General features: G+C 41.1%; 1 protein-coding gene across 24 annotated transcripts in view; it reads right to left on the reverse strand.

Annotated features, from left to right (window-relative positions):
* The window catches only part of CSNK1G1 (casein kinase 1 gamma 1), a 155,133-nt gene that overhangs the window by 5,955 nt on the left and 130,629 nt on the right, over positions 1-18,549 (reverse strand). For 5 of the 24 annotated variants that reach the window (XM_086321476.1, XM_086321467.1, XM_086321477.1 and 2 more), the window contains one exon: positions 7,921-8,165. In XM_086321476.1, coding sequence (XP_086177602.1) covers positions 8,097-8,165 — 69 coding nt within the window. In that variant the 3' untranslated portion in view covers positions 7,921-8,096. Of the gene's footprint in view, positions 1-7,233; positions 7,341-7,920; positions 8,166-8,413; positions 8,469-15,123; positions 15,235-18,549 lie in introns of those variants that run through there. The other 19 variants (XM_086321469.1, XM_086321470.1, XM_086321456.1 and 16 more) reach the window with 9 other exon arrangements.

An 18,549-nucleotide genomic window follows, 5' to 3' on the forward strand; every position in this document is an offset into this window, starting at 1 on the left:
TCTGTGGACTGCACCCACCCTCAGGGCCGCCCACCATCTACGGTGCGCACACTGGAGGCAGTGGGCAGTGTCTGCCGGGAAAGCCAAAGGAAGCAGCTACTTTATTGCAAACCCTATCATCAAAGGGCTGCAGGCAGGGCAGGGCCCAGGCAGGTGTTTTTGAAAGGATGAAGATGGCTTCTTTCCTAGTCTTAACACCTCAACCTGCCATCTTTCTTTACACTGAACCAAGGCTGGGGATCCTCAAAGCTGCTCTGTTTGCCCCTTAATACAGAAGGCAAAATTATTTAATGCGACTTTAGTGGTCAGCGGGTATGGAAGCTAAACTAAGGCCAAACAAATGCCAAGAAAAGTAGGACGTCTGGAACTCTAGGAGGCTCTTGCGATGCTACAAATGAAGGATTAAGGATTCTCTCTACCCTCCATCCCCGGCCCTGGTCAGCTACCTGGTGTAGGCAGAAGCCCTGACCCTAATAATTGGGTGAGCCCAGATCTCTTGACTGAAATCAGCACAGTCCACTCTTCATTTGGAGGATCAGTGACACAGTTCAGGAAGCAGCAGGTTGCACGGTCCTTCTCAGCCAGCTTTCTGAGGCTGTTGCTGGGCCAGGCTGGGTTCAAGGACTGACCCTGTTTAGGGTGGTGGGTTGGGCCTCATCCCTTCATAAGCCCTCCAAGTGCTGCCTCCTGGGTGACAGCCACAGCTCTACCACATCCCTGAGCTTGGGTAACCCCCCGCCCCAGGACTGCAGTCTTTGGAACTGGAAGTCGCTCTTGCTCAGGCAGTGACTATTCCAAAAAAGGGTGACGAGGACTGTGGCACAGCTGGTACAAAAGACGTCCTTTCCAGGAGGCTGATGCATAAAAAATGAGAACACCAGGGGCAGAAAGTGGTGAGTGAGTCAAAGATGCCCGATGATGGAGGGTAGAGAAGCTGAAGTGTAACTCTGGATTGCTGGATCCTTGAAAGAAAAGCTTTTCTCAGAAACTGTCTTTGGCTCTTTTGCCTAATCCTTTTGGGTTTAACATCAAAAGTATTCACAAAGAAAAAAAGAGCTGTTGCTTACTTCCCTAAGCACCTAAGTCCTCCGCTGTAGCTCAGATTCCCTCCTTTTTCAGTCAGACCCATTGGTATTCCCTTACCCAATGGACTAGTTATTAAAAATCTGGATAAAGTGTCTTCCTAGAATGCAGAAATTGATGTTTACACAGAAAAATGATGGGCTTTAACCATATCTGAATGAATTAAACATGGAGATATTGGAAGCAGGTGCTTAAGAAAGGCTTTAAAAAAAAACACTTTTTGAACAATTTTTAAAAAATACTGTTTTGTTTAAAAATTTTTATTTATTTATTTATTTTGGGCATGCTGGATCTTTGTTACTGCCTGAGGGCTTTCCCTAGTTGCAGTGGGCAGGCTTCTCATTTCGGTGCCATCTCTTGTGCCTCGTATGCTCTAGGGCTTCAGTAGTTGTGTTGCACGAGCTTAGCTGCCCTGTGGCATGTGGAATCTTCCCAAATCAGGGTCGAACCTGTCTGTGTCCCCTGCATTGGCAGGGAGAATCTTAACCATTGGACCACCAGGAAAGTCCATAAGAGAGTCTTAAAAAAGATTTTCTAAGAGTATGATGACACACGTGATGTACTATTAATGGGTGGCAATATAGTCATTAAACAAAGTGTCCTTTGTATTTAGAGACTGCATAATTTCTTTTAAATAAAAATGACCAACACTTTTGATTATTTTCAGTCTTTAATGGAATATCCTTGGGGAAGGATTAAAAAAAAAAAAAGGTCTTTTTTTTTGGTACATATGCTTTAGAAAACAGACATTTTTCAAGATGAATGTCCAGAAATTATTAAATAAGGTGAATGAAATCTCATGGGAGTACCAATACTCCGTTCCCTGGTGACCATGATTTTCAGAGGGATCCCTAACATTTAAGTCAATTTCTATTATTCTTTTTGGAGAGTGCTAAGATAATGATTTTGTGTTTTTAAAAAAGTAAGAGCAATCATTAAAAAGTTCAAAATACTGTTTTGGTCCAATTCAAATGATAGAATTTTTCTTTCACCTCCTCCAGGGCAAGTCATAAAAATTAGTATCTACTGATAAGCATATCATAACCTGATGTGCAAAGCTGAATTCACCTGACTGGAGGAGAGTATAAGCTGTGGTGTAGAGCTTTAGATTAATTTTTGTTAGTTACTTATAGTTAGAACTTCAGCAGTAGCAGAAGCTTTTAATAATTTTCTACCCATGAGGAAATGGTCTCTGCAATCTACTCTTTGACTCTTTGGTTTCTGTGGGGACTACCAGCAATAGGACTTGTAAAACTTTGTCAGATACCAGACCAGTCCACTGACTGACTCCATACATATGTCTTATTCCCAGAAGAGGATGAAAGACAAGTGATGGACCCTTCTCGGGTCTCGGGTTTTCTTCCGGCTGATTCTTTGATTGGCTCTCCCTTCAGCTATTCCTGTATTGTGCTTCTCTGCTGCACTGGTACACTCTTCCTTTGCTCTAATGGTGGGTTTAAGCCCCACAGTATCCATCAAGTCTTCCTTAACCGTCCCTGTTGACACTGACCTCTCAAGGGACAATACCATGTGGCCTTTCAAGCATGTATGTCTTACCTCTCCAGGCAGATTGCACCTAAGCTCTTTGGGGAAGGCCTTGGGACCCCCTAGAGTTCCAAACATAGAGTAGAGGAGCACACGATAGGCCCTCTGCAGTTAGGATCGTGTGACTGACATCTCACAGGAAAGTATCGACCACGACAATGTCAGATTACACAGACACATGTCTGGTAAATAAATAGGCCAAATGTACCCCTTGGTATTGCAATACTACAAATTCTATCTCCACCAAACCCAACTGTTATCTTCAATACACCCTGCCACTGGGGAAACCATGCAGGCAACTTGGCTTAGACTGGTAAAAACTGGTGCCCAACCCAGTCACTGAAGACAGTAGAAACAAGGCAGAACAGAGTCCAGCAGACTGTAACCACCACACAGAATATGATCCCATGCGTGCAGACAATGTGGGGGGGATTCCAGACCGCAACAGACCACAGCTCACAAGCACCTGGAAAGTCAAGGCCGTGTCCAGGGAGAGAGGTGGGAAGGGCGCTCTGTCTTCCAGCAAGAATGTGCCTCAGCCAACACAGAATCTTTAGGGCTTCCCCTTTAGTACACCTCATGCTGTTACTAAAAATGCATTCAAGGAAACTTTTCTGAGGGTGCAAACAAGAGGCCCCAATATCTCATTAGTCAAGTCAGTCCATGGCCCACTAAATGTTTATAGGAAGGGAAAAGGAGAGAAAAGCAGGAAAAAAAAAAAGACAGTAAATGAAAAACAAACAAAAAACTCAAAACGGCAACAACAAAATGTCCATCTTTCCCCTAAGAAGTAGCTCTCTTACTCAGAGAGAATCATATTCTACAGATGGAAAAACAAGCTAAACCAAAAAAGAAAGTCACAGATTTTTCCAAAGCTGCTAATTTCAAGGTTAAGAGACCAAGCCACAGAATGTGAGATTATCTGGCAATGACTGTTGTGAGGAGTAACTAACTAGATTCTGATTATACAACTGATACAGTAACTCAGTCTTCTTACCTCTGTCCCTCTCTGTCTGATAATATCTGGCTGTGTTAATTTCAGAAAAAAAATCTGCTCAGCTGAAAATGAAGAGCCAATTTTGGATACTGTGGGATACTGTTTTGACAGGAAGAGGCAGCAGTGTGGTGGGTTTGAAGGGAGAGAGGGAACAGATGAATTCCCAGGTACAGGCCTGCCCGTCACCACCTTGTGGATCTAGCGCCCCGGCCTGGGTGGGGACAGCACGAGGCGGCATACGGAAGCCACTGAGTGTTCCTGAGGCACTTTGTTTGGCTTTGCCAATCCCAACCTAGCCTGGTCCACTCCCCGAGCATGTGAACTGGAGAGAGGGACTCACCACAGGTTGAGCATTTTCAGGCAGCTACAGAGTGTGTGAAGAGAAAAACACAGAAAGGAAGAGAGAGAAAGAGAGATATTAGTCCACAGAGGTGAGAGGAAAGCGACTCCCTGTGAGCCATGCAAACATGCAGTATGTGTCTGTGTTTAGGTTCTTCCTCGGTCAAGGCAGGGTGAGTAGGCCCAGGCCACCTGGTCCCCACACTGAAGTGGAGGGGGTAGGGAAAGGTGCCCGACAGAAGCGTCAGGTGGGAGCTGGGGCTCAGTGAGGACTAAGGCAAAACTGAAACAGCTGGTGGGAGCCTCAAGAGTGGGCTTTCCTGGGCAACTTCCAGAAAGGGAGCAGGAGAAAGGGCATATGATCCTGCTTGTATGAATCCAAACAGGCACAAGGCCGAGTCCTTCTGATTCCCGCGTGACGTCATACCATTCAATTTGTTAAGCTGATCTCCCAAATATCCTGAGGGAAAGAGAAGTCCCTGGCCTTTCTGTAAGACCAACATACATGCCTGACCAAAAAGGCCAGCAGTTAGCTCTTCCTCTAGAGGGGAAAACAGGCTTAAGAGACACTTTATCCTATTAGGAGAGAACAAGGAGGGTCACTGCTGCTCTGGATTAAGCTATAACTGCCAGAAAAGGGCCTAAGTCCCATTCTTGTTAATTCTCAGGGGAAATGAGGTCCACATGTGCCAAGTTGTAGCTAAAGTCAGTGGATAACCAAAAACTCCTGTGTTCTTACAAAAGTCAACTGAAAAGCTGCCTTGCCTCACTACCCTTTCAATCACACTTAAACAAGGATGTGTCCTAGAGCTAAATGTAAGATAGACATTCATTTTGTTTATAGTACAAAGAAACAAGACCCTGCTCTTTCCTCCTTTACACGAAGCAAGCTGGGTGAGGAACCCAGAATCAAAAGCTTGGACGTGAAGGTTTCACACTGTTTGCTCAGGACCCTCGTGGAACCTTAATCTAAAAGCAACAGCCCCCTCTTCTTCCACAAGCAGGCTGCGTGGACACATGGCATCACAGCTGTGTGCACTGAGGAGTGGTGTGGGAGCCTTGTGCTTCCCTAGCTGTGACTTCTTCCCATGAAATCGATCAGGCGGGTGGACACATGGCTCCCCCCACTACTCCCCTCATACATAAAAGGCCACGAAGAAAAACACACGGCTGTGCCCTGACAGTTCTCTGGGCAAGATGGATTGGCAGCTCATGAAATCACTGGGGAAATCAGCACACAATATGTCCTAAGCCAGGCTTTTGGATGACATTTGGTCAAATACGATTGCCCCCCTCTGGTTTCCACACCTTTCAGAAGGCTCGAACCTGGCACAGAGCTCCTTTTTGCTGAATGGGGAGGCTTTAAACGCTCTTTATGTCCTGGAATTTAGATTATGTCAGAACAGAACATACCAGATTGAAATCTCTTTGTGCGAATGGTCCCCTATCTTTTACACAGAACACAAACACCACACTCACATATACAATTAGTGTACACATTTACCAAAATGAAATGAAATAAACTGGTTCAAAGATAAATCTGTACAGGGCATATTATAAGACTAAAGCCCATTCTATCCTGGTATTCAGAGCACAGTAGTAAATCCAGAGCTCACCTAGCCTTCAGAGTAATAGCCACAGCAGTGGATTGTGAGTGAGGTGGGAGGGGAGGAATGGTGCAGCCACCTTTCAGCTCAGACAATGCCAACCTCAGCTTCGCATCTGAATCACCTCAGGCCATATCCCTGATAAATGAAACCAGCATCTCTGGAGCCAGGATTCAGGCACTTGTATTTTCTGACGTGGCCCAGGAGACTCAAAGGCGCAGCCAAGGTTGAGGGCTCAGAAACCACACTGTCTATGTGGGAGAATGAAGTTCTGTCGTGGGAACTGAAATACTGAGAACCATGAAAACTTCCAAAGTCCCTGAGAATAGGGAGCATGTTTCCTTACTGAAAATGGTCTCCTCCTGACTTTAAACCCCTCCTTTGCCCTCCCTGTGTATGAGGGCCTTACTTTCACCAGGAGAGGGCTATCTGAAGCTACCTACAGTGAGCAGGGACTCAGGAAGAGAGTCCAAGTCTTTTTGTCTCTTTGTGTGAATAGCCCCATATCTACTGGGTAGGAATCCTCAAGCCCTGGCTTCTGAAGGGAAGGACCTTTGAAAGCAAAGTGAGTTCATCACAGAGATGGGCGGCAGAGCACAGGAATGGGCAGGGGAACAACCATGCAAAGTTGTACTGATATCTAGAAGGAAGAATGCAGATCTTGATTAGCCTCTTACTTCCTCCTACAGAGGCACAAACATCTTCCGGCTGGTACTTTGGCTATCTGGAGGCTCAAAAGATCATTTAAGGCACAGTATCATTATAGATACGTTGCCTACTTCTGAGAAGGAGATATGGGAACAGCCTGCATGTTCTCAAAGAGTTTATAAGAAAAGTCATCCACAATGGGTGTGGCAGGCTGCTAATCTGTGAAGGACTTCTCTCTCCCTACCTAGTGTTGCACTGGAGCTTAAATCTGGACCTGAACTCAGGCTGGGACAAAAAGGGAAAGTAGTGATGGAGATGCTACTTCTGTAGCACAATCAGCAGTATTTCACCTTCGACCCCATTTTCTAAGAGTTTAAACACAGACCGTGCAGAGAGCACTAGAGGCCAGTGGGATGGGAAGGGCAAGGCAGTCACATGCAAGAGAAGCAGAAAAGGGAAGAGGGGCTTCCCCACCCTCTTGGGGTTAGTGTGATTTCCTCTCCTTTCCAAGGCTCACTCATTCAACAGGTGCAAACTGACTAATCCAAATCTCTCTGAATTCAGAATACTTTGAGAACAAAAGGGCTCTGAGGCCCTTGTCTAGGACTACAGATATAGAGTGGTTAGCCAAGAACCAGAAATCAAAGGCTGGTCAGCATGGCCCATGGTGAGACAAACAGATTTTTCTCTCTGTCCCTTAGGGAGCAAGAGGCTCCAGGGCCCCCAAGAGGCTTGTGACTATTCTTGGGTGTAGCTTTTATACCATGATCCTTTTAGGTCACTATGTCTTTTCATCCATGTGGACTAGAAAAAGTGACTGTGTTCCCAGAAATCACAGCTAAAGAAGGGTGGCAGCAGCTAAGGTACCATGCACAAAATAAAATGGTCAAAGGAAGAAAGCAGTGGGCACAAGCATGAGGAATCCAGTCTGAAATGAGCAGCACACCAGAGGAAAAGACAGAGAAAAGATTTTTCAACCTGTAACTCAAAAGCCCCCTTGAAAGATGAACGTACTTAGCTTCCTCCACTACCTCCACCTCGGCGTGAGCTGTGATGGGTGCATTGGAGTGGGCTCCTGTGGGGTCGTCGACATTCAGCTCTCCGTTGGTTGAGCTAACCACCTGAAACAGAAGGACAGAGTGTGACAGATGCCATGGCAACAGGAGCCTCCTGCCAGTGCCAGAGAGGCTCACTAAGGGAGTTCTGGTCTCTAGCTTGGGTAAGAGCCAGGCAATGTTTAGAACGTTTGTTTTTCTGGGCTGGGGGGCCAAACGTCCTAATTTAGGGAATGTGCCCGGACCCGTATCATGTGAAAACACAAAACTCATCTAACTATGACAACTTTCATACTGAATGCCTGCTCTGTGTTAGGAACTCTTGCTACATTGTGTTGTGTTGTATTTGTGTGTGTGTAAATCTAAGCCTCACAGAAATCCTATAAAATAGTTGATATTACTGTCTCTAATTCTATTCCTCTCAGCTTATTATGCTATAATTATATATAGACTCAGTGATGATGTTAAAAAAAATCTAAAGAGGAAATCAATAGTAAGCATCGAAAACTATAAGCAGTCACACTTTCCTTGAGAAATTTCTTCACAGCTTTGGACCTTCGGTTTGAAGTTACTCAAACAAGACTGCCGCATCCTCCCTGTGTGAGAGGGCAGACAGTAAGGAACACTTTCCCTTGGAGGACCGGTCTTATGTCAACAACCTTTATTTCAGGTTCAGCGTCATCCCATTTCTCACTGACGGTCCCCGAACTGTAACTGAAGGCTCTCACTCCTGTCATCTGGTTAATGTGGAACCGATCAGGCTTCTCTTGCTTGTGCAGCTGCTTCTGTCACCTGGTTTCATTTCCAGCACATGATTCCTGCTTATGTGGGTGCTGGGAAGTGGGAAAAGGGACCCCGCTGGACAAACCACTCTGCTGTTAAAGATCTTGGCTGAAACATGGGAGAGAACCACAAAATAGGATAAATGGTTCAGATATCATACGCCCCTGGGTAAGTAACTTTTCATCTATATGAGACTGTTGCTTATAGACTGATGTGAGAATTATACAAGAAAATGCATGAAACCACATCTGGTACAATACCCGGTGCACTATAATGGAGACAGCACAGCACGGTAGGTAAGAAATGGGCTCTAGACTTACTCAGCCCTGGGTTTTAACCCTAGCTCCACCACTTACTTGCTGTGGGTCCTTGGGCAAGATCCTCACTCTTTCTGTGCCTGAGCTTCCTAATCTGTAAAATGGGGAAACAATGCTGCTTACCTAATTGGGTTACTGTGCAGACAATCCACAGAAAGTGCTTAGCCCAGTCTCATGGTACATGATAATGGCTCAATAAACATTCACAGTACTGTTATTCTCCCTCCATAAATGTTTACTTTTATCTCCCTCTAGAGCTGGGAGGGAGTAATCTAAAAATTTCCTGCACACTTATAAAAAGGAAGGTGGAGGGAAATGTTTAGTCTAAGGAATCTTTGAGGTATTTATTCAAAAAGGAAAGGGCAGACAAGGTGACTACAACTTATCAGCAGTCTTTGCCCACCATTATTTATAAATTAGAAGTATTTATTATTCTTACTAATTACATCAATATAAGCTTTAAAAAATTATTAACAATGGTGTACAGTTAGTCAAGGAAACATACGAAATTAAACCGGGACTTACCCATGGGAGACCCCAAATTCACTAGTAACCAAATTTAGCATCTCTGATCAATGAAACCACCTAACCTGATTTATCTCCTGATATGATATAATGAATACTACATAGTATTATCTATATAGTATTCTTGCAAAAAAAAAAATTATCTGAATCTTAAGTATGATGGAAAAAAATAAGAAAATCCAAAGTGCAGGACATTCTATAAGACAAGTCTAAATTCTCTTCAAAAAAGATATGTCTAAAAATCTTTTTTTTTTTTTTAACACAGAGGTGATCTTTATAGATTAAAAGAAATTAAGAGACTGAAGAGGCATAACAACCAAATGCAATGCATGAACCCTAATCAGATCCAGAACACTACGAAATAAATTCTGGAGACAATTGGGGGAAATGTGATATGACTGTATATGAGCTATTATGGAATTATTAATTTTCTTATATATGACAGTGGCTGTGTTGGTTGCATGAGAGAATGGCTTCATTCTAAGGAGATGCAGGCTGAAGTATTTTGGGTTGAAATGTACTTACAAATACTTTAAAAACACCCCCCTCCTGAGTTAAAGAAAATACGGCAAAAATCAATCATTTGCTAATCTAGTTAAGGATACACAGAGGCTCACTGCATCTCCCCTTCAACTCTGCTATAGATTTTAAAATTTCCTAATGAAAAGTTGGGGAAAATGAAAAGTTTCAACAAAAATGAAAAGCTGAGGAGAGAAGGTTTGTCGCCTGGAGAACTGCAGTCCTGCCACTGTTGTCCTGGTAATTTCCTCAGCCTACATATGCTTCTGGTAGGCACAAGGAGAGATCACACCGTGTTTTTCAATAAACAATTCAGGAACTAGATAAGATGTTAAATAAAACATCTTGGCCTCTACTGACATAAAGAAGCGACAGTTGGCACCACCCTATGAACTACCTGGTGACGCTGGGCCACGGCACTTGCTCACAGCATTTCACATCTCATACTCTCTAATTTCTCCTTCCTATGCTGCCTCTTGGCCCACAAGCAATGTCCTTGGGTGCCCCATTTTACAGACTAGACATCTTGTCTGCATCCTCAAACAAATCAGGCACAAATGATAACTCTACCATCAACTGTCTAACCTTAAACTTAACTGCGTCTAAAATATACTTGGGAATCAAGGGCGACGAATATGGACCTCTAGAGCATACACGTAATTATTTCAGGTTGGAGGTACAGTTTGTCAAACCACGGGACTGTTGCCTAGGTGTGCGGTGGAACAAACACCCGGTGGAGGTGACCAAAGAGCTGGATTCTCGACTGTCAGCATTCTCTGTGAGTCCTGGTTTCTATTTCTGTAAGACTAGGCCAATAACCACCTTGGTTCTATTAACCTCATAATTACTATGGCAGTTAAACATAATGATAGTTAGGAAAGCAATCTGAAAAACTGTGAAGAACTCTAAGGATGTAACAAATCATTAAGTATTTGAAACTATCATTTATACTTTTCCATTGATTATTTTAGAATAACCTAATTTAAAAGTAGGCTTTATTTGTATACCTCGAACACTGGCAGTTTATTTTGCTGTAATCACTATTAATAATATTAATCTCACATTTCTCTGGCTATATCCCGTTTAAGACGAAAGTAATTAATACAGAATTATCCATGAAAGAGACTAATGTGAAGTACTGTTTTGAACTTTAGCCCTTCATATTGGTAGCATCCCTTTTAAGAGTCTGAGAGATCTGAGTTATAAGCCCTGCTTTTCAGTTGTTACCATGAAGAAAAATCAAGAGTTGTATACCAAAGGAAGCAGTACTTTAGCTGATAACCAACATTTCAATCCTAATACATTTGATAATTCAAAACTAATACATTTTGGAATTCTCTGCTTTAGTTTCCCTATCTATAAAACTGGAATAACACTGATCTTAGTAAGAGTTGTAAATAACTATAAAGATTTGAGCAAAGGGTATATTAGCTAAATGTTAAATGTCGTTCTTAAGTCGTATGCCCTTATATCTCCTATATATTTTAATTCAAACAATTTTAGACCCATTTTTTTGGACAGAAGTAAAAGTAAGAGAGTGAAAGTTGCTCAGTCCTGTCCACGACTCTTTGCGACCCCATGGACTATATAGTCCATGGAATTCTCCAGGCCAGAATAATGGAGTGGGTATCCTTTCCCTTCTCCAGGGGATCTTCCCAACCCAAGGATTGAAACCAGGTCTCTTGCATTGCAGGTGGATTCTTTACCAGCTGAGCCACATGGGAAGCCCAAAAATACTGGAGTGGGTAGCCAATCCCTTCTCCAGCAGATCTTTCTAACCCAGGAATTGAACCAGGGTCTCCTGCATTGCAGGGAGATTCTTTACTAACTGAGCTAAGAGGGAAGCCAAATTTTACATACTGTTGGATGGGATGCTTTTTCCACAATATATTTTGGCCATTTTCCACGACATCCAGAGATCTGTCTCTCCATAGTATGGAAGTATTATATTTGTTTAGTTAATGTTAAACTCAGATATTCAGTAAGTGTAAAATACAAACTAGGTTTCAAAGACTTATTATTAAGGTTAGTTTCACCTGCTATTTTTATTTTTTAACAAGTGATTATTAGACAATTTTAAATTACATCTCATACAAAAAATTAAATCTCTTAACAGCATTGTTCTAAAATATGTATCTTTACTATTTGTACACTTTTTTTCCCCTGTACTTTTTTGAGGACTATTTATCTGAAACCGGATTCACTGGATCAAAAGTGGTACATATTTAAGATTTTAACAGGTATTGCCAAATTACCTCCATAATAGTTGAAACTCACGTTTCAACAACACTAGATGAATTGGCTATTATTAAACTTACAAATTTTTGCAAATGAGATACTCAGAAACTGATACATGTGTGTATATATATTTACATATATATTTTTAAATTGTTAGGTTTTATTTTTATTAGTTATACAAGCACATTGGGTAAAGAATCAAATATTTATACTCGGATACTTGTGAAAAACAATAATCTCTTTCCTCCACTCCACCATTTCCCTTTCCTTTATAGCTGATTCCTTTGTTTTTCGCTTCCATATCTCTGAATAACATGCATCTTGATTTGTTATTTTTAGGCAGTGTATTCACCTTTTTTATCTTTTTATTCCCCCATTAAAGTTTATACAGTAATTACTAAATCAATTCTTAGTGTTTACAACAATTAAAGGCTATTTACAGCTGTATCATGGAGTGTACCATAGTTATCTTTTCTTCCCTGCATGATTTTTTATTTGCCATTGAGTTAACTGATAAAACTGCTCTCCAGGCCTCCTGGCCAGCTCTGTTTAGGACAGGCTGCCCTCTTCTACTGGAAGACAGATGGCAGCCTGGGACCGCCTGTCTTTACACTGCTGTTTTCCTGAGTTGGATCTCGTTTCCTGGATCCTATGTTTACTCTTTCTTGGTTGATTCACTCATTTTCATAGCACACATCCTCCTACAGCTTCACAAGGGGGCATGAGAAGTAAAATTACTGGAACCACAGATTTTTGAAAATGTCTTTATTACATATTCCAACCAGAATTGACAGTTTGCAGAAGTACAGAATTCTAGGTAGGAAACCACTTTTTCTCAGCTTTGAAGGGACTGCTCATTGCCTTCTAGCTTCCAGCACCGCCGTTCAGAAACCTGAGGCTATACTAAGTCCTGGTCCTTTATTTGCACGTGACTGTTCTTTTTCTGGAAGCTTGAAGGATTTGCTTTTTGTCTTCAGTGTTTGAAATTTCACAATGGTATACTTTGATGTGATTTCACCATCCATTTAAGCTGGGCACTCGGTGGGCCTTCTGACCTGGAAACAAGTCTCTGATATGTGCGAAATGATTTTGTCCATGAGTTCTGCCCCTCCACTTTCTCTGCTCTCTGGAACTCCCATTATTTAGAAATTGGACCTTCTGGTCTCTTCTTAAATCTTATGTTGTTTCCTACTATTTTTATCTCGTTTTCTTTGCTTGACTTTCTGGGAGACTTCCTCACAACTTTATCTTTCAAAGTTCTGAGCTTTTTGTTTCTGGGCCACACCACTTGGCAGGTGGGATCTTAGTTCCCCAACCAGCGATTGAACCCATGCTCCCTGAAGCGCAGAGTCTTAACCTCTGGACAGCCAGGGAATTCCCAACTATTGCGTTTTAATTTTTTTTTAATGTATTTATTTTTTAATTGAAGGATAATTGAGTTTTAATTTTTTGTTTATTATGTTTTTAATTTCCAAAAGCTCTTTTTTTTTGGTTTGTTTGCTTAGAATATTCCTTTTAAATGTAGCATCCTGTCTTTGCTTCACAGTAGCAATATCTTCAACAAGGTTTTTAATAACAAAGTATTTTTCTGTTGCTGTTTTGCTCTTTTTGGTCTCTTTTTAAGAGTTTTCTTCAGAAGTCTGATAATCCCTGAATGTTTGCTCTTATTTAAAAGTGGGAGATTGAACTGTGGTGTTGGAGAAGACATTTTTATTCTTTTTAAAAAAAAAAAAGAAAAGAAAAGAAAAAAAAATAAAAGTGGGAGAAAGTAAACTGGCACTGTGAGTACAGAGATGGGATTTCTAAGATGATCTCATAGCAGAATGATGTGGATGTCCAATTCATTAGGGAAACCCTATTGTCAGTAGGCTCAGATGTTTTCTCTGGGGGTGGTTAGATCCCCCAGAGCTGACTCAAGCTCATACCTTTAAGGTACACACCTGACTGTCTGCATTCTTAAGTACTAAATGGGAAAGCAGGCAGTCAGTATGCACACATTCATTTAATCTCCCCCTCTCCAGTATGGTATTCCACCCTCAAATGTGCCTTGTATCTCCTAATCCAGAGACCATCTTTTTTTTTTTTTTTGGGCCATGCTGCATGGCATGTGGGATATTAGTTCCCTGACCAGGGATAGAAGATAGAACGTGTACTCCATGCATTGGAAGTGCAAAGTCTTAACCACTGGACCACCAGGGAAGCCCCAGGGACCATTTTTTTTGCCCTCTCCAAAGAATAACCTTTGGTCTTTGCTGTAGAGGACAAGTAGGGATCTCTGGCTTCTTAAACAGACTTTAAACCAATGTTCTTCATTTTAGCACATGCCTCTCCACACTTTCTGAGCTTTTTGGGGACTCCCCATGTAAACAGTCTCTCAGCTTTCTCTTGTATTGGTTCAGACTTTTATTTTCTTGGGACTCCTAAGTCATTTAATAATTGCCCATCTGCTATCCAGCTTCTGACGTTTGATTGCTGTTGCCTCCTTGTCTGTTTTCTCCATTCTTATATGGATTTATGCCTTAAAAAAAACCTCCTTATCATTCTTTTAGTGTTATTTCAGATGGGGTTGTCTTCAATCCATCATTTTTACCTAGATGCTCCTAAGAGAACATTTTTGGTTTACAGATCAGAGCTGTCCTTTGAATAACACGATCTTCAGTAAGTCAGTCCATGTACAGATGTATCTTAAATAATCAGCCTATGAAGATGCATTTTTTTTATGCAAAAGGCTTACCTATCCCTTTTTAAGAATAAGAATTTATATTTGGTAGCTCTGGGTTCACCTGTGTGCCCCAATTGGTGCCGTCACTTACCAGTATGAGAAAAACAATCAGGTTAAGATTATTAAAATAGTGACATGTATGAAAAGAGACACAAGATGTTCTTAAGTATGAGAGATAATAAAGATTCAAAATAGTCCAAAGGAAATCAGAAATAATTATTCGAGGAAAGGAAAAAAGAATATAGCTCAACTCCTTGAGTTCCCAGTCATAAATAGCTGAGTGAGTCCAATAAACAAATTGTTTATGGACTCAAAATGTATATGTGCTATGACACATATAATCATAGGATGAGCTACATACGCAGTCCTCTATCCTCAAAATACTTATTTTAAATGGCTCAGATCTTTATAGTTCCCACACCTGACACTAACAGACCTCTACCTTGACTTTATTTTATGGTCTATCATGAGTGGATCCAGGTTGAAGGATTCATTTCACCAGAAATTAGTGTCAGAAATCATATACATATTTCTTAGCCAATTACAACAACCAGAAATCATCTCAAATGTGATTCTTACAAGGCACCTCAGTAGAAAATCAGCACAGAGATATGCAGTAAACCATAAGAGCAGCTCAACCTTACTGTGAGACTCCATTCTAAAGGAACCTGAGTTTCAGAAGCAAGCCAACATTCTACCAGCCAAGCTGGGAGGGCCAAGAGAAGGCAAGGAAGGCAGTCAGTACCTGCACTGATCCCCCATGGCGGTCTGCGGCCAAGTGAGACGTCAGGTACGAGGTATTGGTCTGCCGGCTCGGCTGGATTTCCCACTCTCCTCGGCGCTCTGACGATGCAGTCTGCTCAGGCATTAGGAAGCATGAGAGCAAGATATGGAAGGAAAGGTGAAGCAACAGCAAGCAATTACAAAATCAAGTACATTACTGTCCCTTCGGGTTTTGTTTTTGTTTTGGATTTTGAACTAACAACTGCTGCAAAGCACTGAGAAAAAGCTTGGCTATATTTATTTCAGCCTAACAAGTCAACACATAACTGTCTCTAACATACCAACCTTGCCGAGACACAGAAAAACAATAATCACCACAAGAGGAGGTTAAAAAAGAAAATCCATCAAAAGCTGGAATTATCTTTTAGTTTCCATATTAGTAAAATTTCAATAGCCACTAAACAGACCAAACTCACAAAGCTGGATTGCTGCACAAAGGAATAATCATACTTAAATCATTTCACTGATTAAAGATCTACCTAAATAGGTAGTAGTCAATACAGAAAATTCCAAGTGCTAGGAATTAAGACAGTAAGTCTTTTCCTTGAATAGGGAGCCCACTACTCTCAAACTTCCAGAAGACCTTCAACTAATATAAAATGAGCAGTAGCGGGAATATGCTTTCTTCTCTAAAAGGATGAGCCAAGTCTCTCTTCAAAAGTAGGTTCAGAGGTCAAGAATATGAAAAGATGAGGGAAAATAAGGCTACAATGTTCCTCAGATTCCTCTAGTTATCAGTCTCCAGTCTGGAATTAGAAAAAGTTTAGATAAGACTACATAAACTATTTTCTTCTAAAAACAAAAGGCAGATCTTTTCCCAGCAAAAGGAGGGCTTTTGATTCAAAATCTCGTTGGGTTCTGCTTTCAAACTTTGCTGCCAGTCAGTCTCTTTTCATTCCTTCTTTACCTGTTTTTAGATCTCACACTATTCTAATCGTGCTCATATGTCATATCTGTTCTTAAGACTCTGCTTAGGTGCCTCTTCCCCTGTACCAGACGGCTGAGGAGGTGTTAACACTATGGTGCTCAGCTGCAACAGTCCTAAGGCTCGACAAAAATGAAAAATGAGGTGTTGGAGAGGCAGCAATGAGGGATTAGTAAATCAAATTTTAATTGCTGCTGATATTAACAGCAGCAGGGGTTGCGACGTGATACTGTTGCTCTGCATGAAAACCAGTAAGGATGCTATAAATATTAGAAATATAGCTATAAATGCTGTATTCGTTAAAAAAAAAAAATGTTGGGTGTGGGGAGACTGAAATAGTAGTAGTTTGAGGTTCCATTTCACTCACCCCCTTCTGGAACTCATTGACAAAAGAGTAGTTTTAAGCTCATCTACAAATCACAAAAAGGCTTTGCCCACCCCCTCCCCCCCAAAAAAGCATCATATACCAGCTGCAACTTACTCATCTTCTTAACTAATGGAGTATGAAGTCACATGGGTAACAGCACTATAAAAGATGCTGGCCATGTTTTCTGATATTCCTCTATAAGAAGGCAGCTTGTATTAACTTGCTTGCTATATACTCTAACAAGAGAAAAGTTTAGTTTTATTCTGCCAATCATATTTGAGAGAATCAAAGCTACCCCAAATATCTCCCTACCCTCTCCTGCCAAGAGAGGTTCAGATGTTTCATTTCACCAAAATAAGACTGTGGTTTATAACATAATCATAATTATGTTATAAACCAATATCTATAGCCTAGGAGTGCTTAATCTAATTTATTCCACTATTGGAGATTTGAGACAATATCTGTTCTTCTAATATTATAAATATCTATCTATATATATATCTATATATATATAATATCTATAACTAAATATCTATTAGTGTTAGTCTCTTCAGTTCTCTCTAGGACTTCATAAATTTTCTTATATTTAAGTAGATTATTTAAGCTTCTAAACTACTATATAGAATTGTTTGTTCTCAAAAAATTTAAATGCTTAGAAAACATCCAGACATTTTAAAGTCATTCGTGGCTGTTTTGAGTTCTATGATACATGTTCAGTGCAATATTTCTCTCATGAAAAGTCTGTTTTGCATTTGTTTTTAGGGCAGATGAAACATATAGAAAACACTCATTCTTTTAAGCTTAACAAAACCTCAGGCAGCTGGATCAGCTATTAATTCTGTTTTTCCTGAAATACATATCAGAAGTCTGATTTGATGCTACCCATCTGATTCCCAGGGATATATACTTGCTTATATTCATTCTAGCTAAGCAGGTAACTTGTTGGAATAATTAAGATTTTTGTCTAAATGAAAATAGCACGACATTTTTTCAAAGGCCTTAAAGTTATACTCCATCCTCAAAGCAATGTTCTATTTGTCTTCTGAAGAGAGAAAATAATGCTGGCATTTGATATTGCTTTATTAATGCTTCCACTGCGACAAGTGAAGAATACATGGTACCATCCCACTGCCCTCTGATGCCTGCTGTATCCACTGAAAGCAGCAAAACCAAGAGAGAGGTCTGAACTCAGGGTTGTTGGTTTATTACTCTGGGAACTACTTTCACCATAATGCTAAACTCTATGGCTATTCTTTTCTAGAATATAAGCGCTTAGACTGGTATCTAGAAGCTGATGTAAGTAGAAGGATTCATCTGCCAGTTTTAGAAAGCAACTGAGTGCCTAGAAGCTAAATGAAACCAAAGAATGTCAACCTCGACAGAATTCTGCTAGTCTACCTGTCCTTGAGAGGTACTCTAGGCGATGCTGTACACAGGAGTTATGACAGGAGTAATCAGCACAGGAGCCAGTTAAATATCAAGCAAACCAGTGGAGGTCACCATGTAAACGCTTCATCGGTAAAAATCACTCACGAACATGTCTATCTAAAAAGCAATCAGTGGAGAAGGAAGTGGCAACCCACTCCAGTATTCTTGCCTGGAGAATCCCATGGACAAGAGGGCCTGGCAGGCTACAGTCCACGGGGTCGCAACAGTCAGACACGACTTAGCGACTAAACCACCACCACCACCACATGCAGGTGACACCACCCTTATGGCAGAAAGCAAAAAGAAACTGGGGAAACTCTTGATGAAAGTGAAAGAGGAGTGAAAAAGCTGGCTTAAAACTCAACATTCAGAAAACTAAGATCATGGCATCCGGTCCTATCACTTTATGGCAAATAGACAGGGAAACAATGGAAACAGTGACAGACTTTATTTTCTTGGTCTCCAAAATTACTACAAATGGTGACTGCAGCCATGAAATTATAAGACGTTTGCTCCTTGGAAGAAAAGCCATGACCAACCTAAACAACATACTAAAAAGCACAGACATTACTTTGCCAACAAAGGTCCAACTAGTCACAGCTATGGTTTTTCCAGTAGTCATGTATGGATGTGAGGGCTGGACCATAAAGAAGGCTGAGCGCCAAAGA

The sequence above is a fragment of the Bos grunniens genome, chromosome 10 (genome assembly GCF_055505025.1).
Source record: "Bos grunniens cultivar Pamir isolate PY7600 chromosome 10, Bosgru_T2T1.0, whole genome shotgun sequence".
NCBI classification, from domain to species: Eukaryota; Metazoa; Chordata; class Mammalia; order Artiodactyla; family Bovidae; genus Bos; species Bos grunniens.